Source organism: Palaemon carinicauda, chromosome 18 (genome assembly GCF_036898095.1).
Source record: "Palaemon carinicauda isolate YSFRI2023 chromosome 18, ASM3689809v2, whole genome shotgun sequence".
In the NCBI taxonomy this organism is placed as follows: Eukaryota; Metazoa; Arthropoda; class Malacostraca; order Decapoda; family Palaemonidae; genus Palaemon; species Palaemon carinicauda.
This window is the reverse complement of record NC_090742.1, coordinates 118,212,361-118,224,860: the sequence shown is the minus strand read 5'-3', so window position 1 is coordinate 118,224,860 and position 12,500 is coordinate 118,212,361. Positions and strand designations below refer to the sequence as shown.

The 12,500-nt window shown below is 33.0% G+C and overlaps 1 protein-coding gene across 1 annotated transcript in view; it reads right to left on the bottom strand.

Annotated features, from left to right (window-relative positions):
* Positions 1 to 7,799, bottom strand: part of LOC137657517 (uncharacterized) — a 19,364-nt gene extending 11,565 nt beyond the window's left edge. Inside the window, exon 1 of the mRNA XM_068391855.1 lies at positions 7,655 to 7,799. Within this exon, the coding sequence (XP_068247956.1) occupies positions 7,655 to 7,799 (145 nt within the window). The remainder of the gene's footprint in view (positions 1 to 7,654) is intronic.
* Positions 7,800 to 12,500: the final 4,701 nt, after the last annotated feature.

Genomic DNA, 12,500 nt, shown 5'->3' with positions numbered 1-12,500 from the left:
GACCACGTGAATGAATCTTTGAGTTAATCTAATTAGATGTGATCATCGAAATTAGTAATTGTCAAACATAACATCGCATCGGGAAAAGAGTTTTGCATCTTCATGATTATTGATGGCCAGTACTCAAATTATTTGCTTCAGAACTGGACGGTCAAGGTATTCGCGAGATAGAACTTTAAGAATTTATTTATTCTTCTGTATCAAGAAAGTTCCGCTAAGTTCTGTGTGTCCGGATGTAGGTAAGTTTAATTGTACATACGTTTATATTCATTAATTCCTACTGTTCTCCTTCAATGCAACTTACTATGTGTGGTATTTATTGCATTTTTTACTTATGAAAGTATAACCAAACCTCTCCTGTTTAAATATTTGTCTCCTCATTAGGCTCCCTTGTTTAAAAGTCAGATTTTCGTAAGATTTAATTTCAGATGTAATGGAGAAAATAACTCCTATGAAACCTTTACATTATGATTCTGAAAACAATTACGAGCTATAATTAGGAGACATATTATTATTATTATTATTATTATTATTATTATTATTATTATTATTATTAGTATTATTATTATTATTATTATTACCATCGTCATCATTATCATTATAATTATCTTAATATGTATTATTATTATTATTATTATTATTATTATTATTATTATTATTATTATTATTACTTCCACACTAGTTGGAAAAGCAGAAAGCTATAAGCCCAAGGGCTCCAACAGGAAAAAATAGCTCAGTGAGGAAAGGAAATAAATATATAAATAAACTACAATACAAGTAATGAAAATTGATCTTAAAGATATTTAAGAGCAGTTACAACATTAAAATAAATCGTTCATGTAAAAACGATAAAGAGAGACTTCTGTTAGCCTGTTCAACATAAAAACAAGCTATGTTGAAACTTCACTTCATTTGTAACATATGATGAGGTATCAGTGAAATTAAAATAAATCACGTAAAAAAAATATATAAGTAGGATATCTAATGTTATATATAAAAAAAAAACGTTAGATAAAACAAGGCATATTAGATCACAATAATTTTAAAAGAAAAAGATGACATATCATTTAGAATTATGTTGTGGATTCTGAAAATAAGAGCCATTATGATTCAAAAGTTGTTCTCTCTCTCTCTCTCTCTCTCTCTCTCTCTCTCTCTCTCTCTCTCTCTCTCTCCTCTCTCTCTCTCTCTCTCTCTCTGCGGTAGAATTTGAGTATGAAATACTAGTGAATATTGTAGTTTACAGACCCCCAAATACTAAGGAGTTTGAAATGATAATAGAAAAGATAGATGATATATGTAGAAACCATAAAGACTGGAATATACTCCTATCCGGAGATTTTAACTTTCCTTTCGTGGATTGGAAAGAACGGATAGAAGAAAGGGGTTGTATATATACATATAAAAAAGAGTAATAGTAGCGCAGAAGATAAGAGGCAATTTGAAAAACTTCAAGAAATGCTATTAGAACATAATATGCAACAAATAAACCACATTCCAGCAAGAAAGGACAATGTTCTAGATATAATATTTGTGAATGAAGTGAAATATGTTAAAGAAATAATAGTGTATAACACGGGAATTCCAGACGACAATGTCATAGAATTAATAGTCCATTCCAAAGAAAGTGAACGCAGAGATAAACAAAGCATAAAACGATGGGAAGGATACGGAAAATATAGTTTTTATAATAAGAAATAATGAAAAATTGAACAAAGATTGGAAAAATTTATTCGTAAGTGATAATATACAGGTGAATACGGACATACTGTACAAAATACTGGAGACAATTGTTGAAAAATATGTAGCGAAAAAAAAAAAAATAAACATCAGATATGCATACCAAGAGACAGTAGGATCTTATTTCAGAAAATTAGAAAGTGGAAGAAAAATTTTACAAAAGAAAATATGTATGGAAAATGATGGAAATAAAAAGTAAGATAGAGAATGCAGAACGAAAGATTATACAATCTAAAGAAAATAAATAAAAGGACTTAGAATAAAGGACACTTCAAAATATCCAAAAAAATACCCCAAAGTACTTTACTACTATGCAAAAAAGATGAATAAAGGGAGGTTAGAAATAGGCCCTCTAAGAATTGAAGGACGGTTAACGAATGAAAAAAAATGGGGAAATATGCAAAATATTAGCAGAAAAATATATGACTGAATTCACGCCAAGAATTACGAATGAGGATAATGAAACAGAAATGAGAGAAGAAAATATTGAAGATCTAACGGATATAGATATTAATGAAGCAGATATTGTGCAGGCTATAAGCGAAATTAAAAATGGATCGGCGGCCAGGCCAGATGGAGTTCCAGTGATTTTGTTAGAAAAACTGCACACACTATCGCAAAGCCGTTTGCAATACAGCTAAGACAAAGTGTAGATACGAGCGAGATATATGTTAAACATAAATTAGCATATATAACCCCTATTTTCAAAAGTGGATCAAGACTAGAGGCAAGCAATTATATACCTGTTAGTCTAACATCACATATTATGAAAGTGTATGAAAGGGTAATAAAAATGGAAATAATGAATCATTTGGTTAAAAATAATTTATTTGATATAAGTCAACACGGTTTTGTGCCCAGAATAAGTACACAAACCCAACTGATAGCACATTATGAAAACATATACAAAAATATGATAAAGGAAAAAGACACAGATGTGATCTATCTAGATTTTGCAAAAGCTTTTGACAAGGTAGACCATAATATATTAGAGAAAAAAACAGATAACATAATATTGTGGGATAGATAGGAAAATGGATAAAAGACTTTCTGTAAAACAGAAAACAGACAGTGGTTGCAAATGACGAGAAATCAGATGAAGCTCAGGTAATATCTGGCGTGCCACAGGGTACGGTATTAGCTGCACTGCTGTTTGTTATTATGATCTCAGACATAGACTGTAATGTTAAAAGAATGGGTGGAGATAAATAGGATGGTATTTAACTCCGATAAATTTGAATCAATAAATGATGGAAACAGAGAAGGAATGGTATGTGCATAACAGGGGACCTAATAACGAGACAATCACAAACAAGAAAGCAATCAAAGACCTTGGTGTAATGTTAAACAGGAATATGTTATGCAACGACCAAATAGCAACACTGTTGGCTAAATTTAGAGCAAATATGGGAATGCTATTCATACACTTTAAAACAACAAAAGCTCAACACATGATTATACTTTTCAAAATTTAAGTGCGTAGTTCTCTCCAGTACTGCAATGTGATATGGTACCAACACTACCAAAAGGATATTGCACAGATAGAGAGTGTACAAAGGTCATTTACTGCTAGAAGAGAAGAGGTTAAGGACGTTGACTACTGGGAAAGACTGTAATTTTTAAAATTGTACAGTCTAGAAAGGAGAAGAGAACGCTACATGATAATGCAAGCATGGAAGCAAATCGAAGGAATTACTGAAAACATCATGGAGCTAAAAAATATTGGAAAAAGCAAGCTGAGGTAGATTAATATTGCCCAAAACTATACCATGAAAACTAAATAAGGCACAGGACACTGATCCACTGCGCTTCAGCATCGATAATGCAGCGAATATTTAATGCGCTGCCAGCTCATCTAAGAAACATATCAGAAGTGAGTGTAGATGCGTTTAAGAATAAGCTCGATAAATGCCTTAGATGCATCCCAGACCATCCAAGACTGGAAGATGCAAAATACACCGGAAGATGCATTAGCAACTCTCTGGTTGATATACGAGGTGCCTCACACTGAAGGACCTGGGGGAACCCAAATATAGAATAAGGCCATAAGGTAAGGTAAGGCTCTCTCTCTCTCTCTCTCTCTCTCTCTCTCTCTCTCTCTCTCTCTCTCTTGATAAGGAACAAAATACAAGCTATGGTAAATTCCATAAAGGTTTTATTAACACATCATATTTGTAAAACAAATTTATTAGATATAAAGGACCATGCCAAATCCCTTGGAGGGTTAGAGAGAGAGAGAGAGAGAGAGAGAGAGAGAGAGAGAGAGAGAGAGAGAGAGAGAGAGGCTAACGCATATGTGATAGGGGAATAAAATTTACCTTTCATTTCATAATACTGGGGTTTTATAATGATGAGGGTCTCTTCAATCCAGAGACCACTTACTACCTAATTCCCTAGTGATTATTCAATGGGATATTTAAACATTGTTGTATAAATATCTAGGTTTTTATCAATTCCAGCATAGATTTTTTTTTTTTACTTTTTTGTAATGAAAACAGACATTCATGATACGTTTCTATTTGAATTTACGAGAGTTTGATTTACATATTTTAGTCATATCTCTATAGTTGCTAATATATTACAATTATATTCATAGGAATAATATCACCTATAATTAATATTTATTCAAAATTAACGAATTTTTAAGGCTTTTAAGCCTCAAATATTCTATTAATTATCCCTACAATATAGAACCTGTCATATACAGTATATATATATATATATATATATATATATATATATATATATATATATATATATATATATATATATATATATATATATATATAAATGTGTGTGTGTATGTATGTATGTATGTATGTATGTATGGACAGTGAGAAGCCCAAATAGAGAAACGAAAAACGGAATGGATTTTAGCCCCATTTGAAAATGTTTGTTCACTTAAAGATGAAACAATATTAAACAAGTTGAAGTCAAGCGACCGAAAAATGGTGAGAAGTAAGATATGTTTAGATCTAAGTAGAGACAGAGAAAAGCCAGTTCTAAGAAAGAAAATAATAAATCCCGTATTAAGAAAAAAATCAGAAGATATTTGTTTAGCAATACAAAAATAAGGATTCTTATCTACATGATGAAATGGAGTCAAGTGAAGAAGATTTGGTTAATAATCTAACAAAAGTTACATTAGTATTAGCACAAGGGATAAGTGGAAATGTTGCTAAACAAGGTCAAGGAAAACTGCTCTAAAACCTCCAAAATCTAATAAACAAAAAACTGGAAATGAGGGTAAAATCAAAGAAAAATAAAACAGAATTACCAGAACTATCTAAAACAGTAAACAAGCTAAAAACCCAAAATATTTTCAAACACAATTAGACCTGAATCGGGGAAGCTCTAAAGAAAGAAAGAAGCATAAAATTATTAAAAAGAAGGCTTGGAACAGGCATCAGCAGATTATTGTTATTATTATTACTAGCCAAGCTACAACCCTAGATGGAAAAGCAAGATACTATAAGCCCAAGGGCTCTAATAGGGAAAAATAGCCCAGTGAGGAAAGGAAATAAGGAAATAAATAAATGATGAGAATTAATTAACAATAAATCATTCTAAAAACGGTGACGTCAAAACAGTTGTCCTATATAAACTATTAACAACGTCAAAAAAATAATATGTCATATATAAACTATGGAAAGACTCATGTCAGCCTGGTCAACATGAGAACATTTGCTCCAACTTTGAACTTTTGAAGTTCGACTGATTCAACTACCCGATTAGGAAGATCATTCCACAACTTGGTCACAGCTGGAATAAAACTTCTAGAATACTGTGTAGTATTGAGCCCTATGATGGAAAAGGCCTGAGTATTAGAATTAACTGCTTGTCTAGTATTACGAACAGGATAGAATTGTCCAGGGAGATCTGAATGTAAAGGATGGTCAGAGTTATGAAAAATCTTATGCAACATGCATATTGAACTAATTGAACGACGGTGCCAAAGATTAATATCTAAATCAAGAATAAGAAATTAAATAGACCGTAAGTGTCTGTCCAACAAATTAAGATGAGAGTCAGCAGCTGAACACCAGACAGAACAATACTCAAAACAAGGTAGAATGAAAAAATTAAAACACTTCTTCAGAATATATTGATCACCAAAAATCTTGTAAGAATTTCTCAATAAGCCAATTTTTTGTGCCATTGAAGAAGACACAGACCTAATGTGTTTCTCAAAAGTTATTTGCTGTCGAGAATCACACCTATAATTTTAAAAGTCATACAAATTTAAAGAATCATTATGAATACTGAGATCCGGATGTTGAGGAGCCACCGTCCTTGACCTACTTTCAATCATACTTTTAGTTTTATTAGGATTCAACTTCATACCCCACAATTTGCACCATGCACTAATTTTAGCTAAATCTCTATTAAGGGATTCACCAACCCCGGATCTACATTTAGGGAATGGAATTGATGCAAAGAGAGTAGCAGCATCTGCATATGCAACAAGCTAGTTTTATGGGCCAAACCACATGTCATGTGTATATAGTATGAAAAGTAATGGGCCAAGAGCACTACCCTGTGGAACACCGGATATCACCTTCCTATACTGACTATGGTGCCCATCAACAACAGCTCTTTGAGATCTATTACTTAAAAAATCAATAATAATGTTAAGAAACGACCCACCCACTCCCAACTGTTTGAGTTTGAAAACAAGGGCCTGATGATTAACACGGTCAAAGGCAGCACTAAAATCAAGGCCAATCATACGAACTTCCTGACCACAATCAAGGGATTTCTCTACAGCATTGGGGATTGTAAGAAGGGCATCACATGTTCCAAGACCTTTACGAAAACCAAATTGCAAACTAGGAAATATAAGATTACCTTCAGCGAACCTATTAAGACGTTTTCCCAGAAGTCGTTAAATTTTTTAGATAATATGAAAGTTATGGAAATTGGGTGGTAATCAGTGGGATTTGAGCTACCACAAACACATTTACATAGAGGAGTAACATTACCAATTCTCCAACAAGTATTAAAAGCTCCTCTTTTTGCTAACTTGCGCAAAATAACAGATAACTTTGGAGCTAAGAAATCTGCTGTATTTATGAAAAACAAAGGAAAAATGCCATTTGGGTCTACACCTCCATAAGCATCAAGGTTCATCAACAGAGCTTTATTCTCACGAGATCGAAAAGCTAACTAGTTAGTTTAGCCTCAGGAAAACAGGAATGAGGAAGTTCAAGTTTCTCATTACCCTGTTTACTGTCAAAAACATCAGCAAGCAAGGTTGCCTTTTCCTTTGGAAACTGAGTGACTGAGCCATCTGGTTTAAGTAAAGGAGGAACTGTTGCATCTACACCAATGAGTGCAGATTTAAGGGTAGACCACCATTTATGTTTCTGAATTGTACCAGAAAGAGTTTATTTTATGGTTAAATTGTACTCCTTTTCAGATGAGGCATAAACTCTTTGAGCAAAAGCTTGAGGCTGAGTATAGTTGTTCCAGGTCAAATCTGATCTGTTACCCTTCCAAACATGATAGGCCTCCTACTTCTCAAAATAAGCTCGTCTACAATCATCATTGAACCATAGTTTATCCCTCACTCGGTACCTTAGCACATGAGAAGGGATACGCCTATCAATTATATTAACTAGATTCTCATTCAAAGGGACAGCAGGATCTACACTACTATATAATTGTAACCAATTCAAGCACCAAAGATCAAGCAAAATCCCATTTCAGTCTGCTTGGGATTTCATATAAATTTTACAAGTGTATGATATATCAGGGACAGGCTGCTCAGTCTTCACTACTAATGAAATCAAGGCATTATCAGATGTCCCAACTGGAGAACCAACCTTACTAATTATAACGCCAAGGGAGTTAGTGTATACGAGGTTCAAGCAATTACCAGACCTTTGAATAGCTTCATTTATGATTTGCTCACAGCCTGATTCAGAGGCAAAGTCTAAAGCTCTTAAGCCATGGCGGTTGGTAGTAAAGATAGAACTTAACCACTCCCTATGGTGAGCATTTAAATCACCAACAAAGACAAAAGAAGCCTCTCTATCATCTTCTTGTATCTTAGCCATAATGGTAAGAAGACAATCAAAGATAGATTCATCCATGTCTGGAATCCAGTAGATGGAATACAAATAAAAGTTGTTATGCCTGCCACAAACTTTTATTACCCGAATCTCATGACATCCACATTGATAGCAGGACTTATGAGAAGCAGGGTACTCGGTCCTAATATACACCGCCATTCCCCTGGCCCTAGGGATGGCATCACGTTTCAACATTATTTGCTTCTTAAAACCAGTTATAAGGAGCTCAGATGAGTGCCTCATATTAGAAACCAAAGTTTCTGACCACAGAATATCATACTGTCTGGACGCAAGTGTAAGGTCTTGGATATTTGCATGAAGCCCACGAATATTGCAATACAGAGGACGACATTGACGAAACCTAGGATGTACTGGTCCCGGATTTCGCTCCATGTCTCCAGACAGCATAAGAATTAATAGAAATAAAAAAGAGACATCATACTTAAAAACTAGACTAACAAAAATTATAACAAAAACGATATGTACAGAATTATAAATAAAGTGATTGATGAAACCCATAGACTATAGTAAAAGGTCGGAAAAACTGGTCAACATGGAGGAGCCGATACACCATGCAAGGCTATATACCCTCCAGGATAGCCACTTCAACTGAAGGGAGGACAGTAAGGATGGTTTTGAGAATAAAAATGATCAGAAAATGAAAAGACAACATCCTGATAAACCACCAGCCATCCATGGCCCTTCTATTAAGCCTGCCCAACACACCATTTCTAAAAACAAGAGGAAGAAAAAAAAATAATAAGATAGAATAGTGAACCCGAGTATACCCTCAAGTAAGAGAACTCTAACCCAAGACAGTGGAAGACCATGGTACAGAGGCTATGGCACTACCCAAGACTAGAGAACAATGGTTCAATTTTGGACTGTCCTTCTCCTAGAAGAGCTGCTTAAAATAGCTAAAGAGTCTCTTCTACCCTTACCAAGAGGAAAGTACACTGGACAAATTGTAGTACAGTAATTAACCCCTTGGGTGAAGAAGTGTTTATTATATCATTGTTGTCAGGTGTATGGGGAAACACGAGAACATGTAAATAATAGGCCAGACTATTCTGTGTAAGTGTAGGTAAAGAAAAAATAAGCCGTAACCAGAGAGAGGGATCCAATGCATTACTGTCTGGCCAGACAAAGGATCCAATACCTCTCTAGTTGTAGTATCTCAATGGGCGGCTGGTGTCCTTGCCAACCTACTACCTATATTTGCTTTAAAGGAGGAAAATGGAAATATTATCAACAAAAGAAATGGAGCGATGAAAATTGCAGAGGATTTCTATACAATGTTATACAACAGTGATTTAAGAAATAACTTGATTAAAGCTTCACTAATCATCGAAGAGAGGTGGAATGCTTTAGAATCGTTTATTCACCAACTGACCATATCCATGTAATTACCCAGCTAATAAAAAAAAATCAACAGTGTATGACAAACCACTATGTATGACATCAATAAACCATGAGAAAGGTTTTGATTTTGTCAAAAGTTCAGCAGTAATTAAACTTTTATGAAAGCCGTTCCAAAGCAAGGATGAGATGAATCTTATTATTGAACACTTGAAGATATACATGCGGGTAGTAAAGCAATCCTAAAAATTCATAAAGATAGTGAGAAAATTCTAATTGAGTAATGCAATAGACAGGGAACCCCAATCTTTCCTACAAAAATTACAGCTTGCCTAGAATAAATTCTTAAGAATTTACAATGGGAAACCGTAGAATTCAACATTAATAGGGTATACCTTAACTTAAGATTTGCAGATGACATAGTTTTATTTACTGAATCATAGGAGGAATTGCAAAAGATGACAGAAGATTTGAATAGAAAAAATAAAGATATAAAACTGAAAATGAATATGAGTAAAATAGAATAATTTTAATGAAATGCAGAGATATTACAAATAAGGTTAATGGACGATATTCTAGAGATTGTAAATGAATGTGTTTTCCCAGGACATGAGATCAGAATCAAAAGAAGGATTAGCAGGAAGTGCAGAGCTCTTGATAACTGAAATGAAATTATGAATAGTTAAATACCACTTTCTCTAAAAGGAAAAATATTCAACTAGATGGTCCTACCAATCACAACTTTTTTATTGGAACCTTGGAGCCTCACTAAAACCTTATTACATAAGCTAGTTACACCTTAAAGAGCTATGGAAAGAATATTCATGCTACTAACACTACGAGACAGAAAAAAAGAACAACATTAATACGAAAGAAAAGTAAAGTACAGGATATTCTAAGAGCATGTAAAAAAAAATGGACAAGGGCAGGACATATAGGGAGAATGACAGATAATAGATGGACTAAACGAAGTAAAGTAAGGAAGAGATTGACGAGCTAAGATACTTTGGTCGTATAGATTGGCATAAAATTACCAAACACAGATAGGAGTGGAAGGGCATGTCCAAGGCTAGTGTTTTATAGGGAACTCATAACTGCAACGTCATTCTATAGAAATCCTCTGGAATTTTTGTCACTCCATCTTTTTCTTTGATATTTCCACTTTCATTAAGCAGATATTTGTTAACACTCTGTTCCAAATCTTCGTTTCACCAATTTGATGCTCCTTCCTTTCTTTTAATATATATATATATATATATATATATATATATATATATATATATATATATATATATATATATACTGTATATATATATATGTATATATATATATATATATATATATATATATATATATATATATATATATATATATATATATACTGTATATATGTATATATAATATATATATATACTGTATATATGTGTGTATATATATATATATATATATATATATATATATATATATATATATATATATATATATATATGTACATATATACATACATATATATATATATATATATATATATATATATATATATATATATATACACATATATATATATATATATATATATATATATATATATATATATATATGCAGAAAAATCACGTTTTCTTGTGATTTTTTACGTATATATATATATATATATATATATATATATATATATATATATATATATATATATATACATATATATATAATGTATGTATGCATGCATGTATATACTAGGGTTCTTGGTGTACTCAAGTCGTCATAAGTGACATGAATATTTAGATTTAAAAGGACACACACACACACAGATTTAACTCTTCTCAACTCCCACCCACCCCTTCCTAAGTACAACTGGGTGGTTTGACAATTTGTGTGAGATTGCTGTTTCCAAGTGTACTTCTCCTGGTAGCCCCACTCACTAGGGTATGACTTGTGAGAGGGAGTACCTGAGTCTTGAATACAAACAGTCCTTACGTGGCTACAGATACATGAATTAAATAGCCATCCAGGCACGCCATTTATTTTGTTGTAAAAATTTTCATAATGATATCCAGATTTCAGTAAAAAAGATGCACAATGTCATAACGTAACACATACATAAACTCTATCCTACCCGCTTCCCACAATGCTGTTCGAAAAAAAAGAAAGAAAGAAAATAAGCATAGAAATCTGTTAACAGGATCTTAGGAAATCCAACGGAGTGACAATCATCTCTTAGATTAAATTGATGCCATAACGCGATACGTGTTTATGATGAATAATTTTTGACAATGAACCAGATTTTCATTCTCAAACTGTAAGATAATGTACAATCGGCATTTGTCCCATTCATAAACGCAAAACACCCTAATACAGGGTCCATAAGGTTATTCGAGGAGAGACTTACTGGTTGTCCTAGTGCTTATATTATTACCTCCGCAAAGGAGGTTATATTTTCGAGTCGGTTTATTTATGTATTTGTTTACTTTCTGTCTCTGTGAACAGGATTATATATTCATTTATTTACCTGTCTGTGTGTCTGCGAACAGTATTACGTCAAAACTAGTCAAAAGATTTAGACGAAATTTCCCCCACAGCTAGATCTTAGGCCATGGATGACTCCATTAACTTTAGAAGGTGATCCGGTACCGGATTTGCATTTTTCACAACTTTAAAGATTGCGTCAAATCAAATTGACACATTGGATTTCCCCCAATTTTGAATAATGGATAGATATTATGCATTACAAAAAACATAGAATTTTATAGGTGAAAGGATCAAGATCATGATTCTGGATCAACATTACACTTTTCATCAACCATTGTACAGTCAACATAATAAAAAGTGGGAAACGATGTACGTAGAATTTAGCGGAGATCTAAATTTCTTTTTCCTCTTATTATTATTGTTAGTAGTAGTAGTAGTAGTAGTAGTAGTAGTAGTAGTAGTAGTAGTAGTAGTAGTAGTAGTTATAAGCCCAAGAATTCCTACGGAGAAAAATAGCCCAGTGGGGAAAGTAAAGAAGGAAGCATATAAACTACCAAAGAAATAATGAACAATTAAAATGAAATATTTTAAGAAACGCAACAATATTAAGTGGATCTTTCATAAATAACCTATAGAAGGAGACTTCTGTTAACCTGTTCAACAGGAAAATATTCGCTGCAAGTTTGAACTTTTCAAGATCCATCGGTTCAACTACCTGATTAGGAGTACCATTTATTGTGCTAATAACAGGACAGTAAATCTCTTACCAAGTACTTATAGGTTGTTATCAAGTTATGCTACCGAGGAATTGATCAGTTACTTTAGATATACAGATCTGATAACATATCTCCAAATGACCTTTAT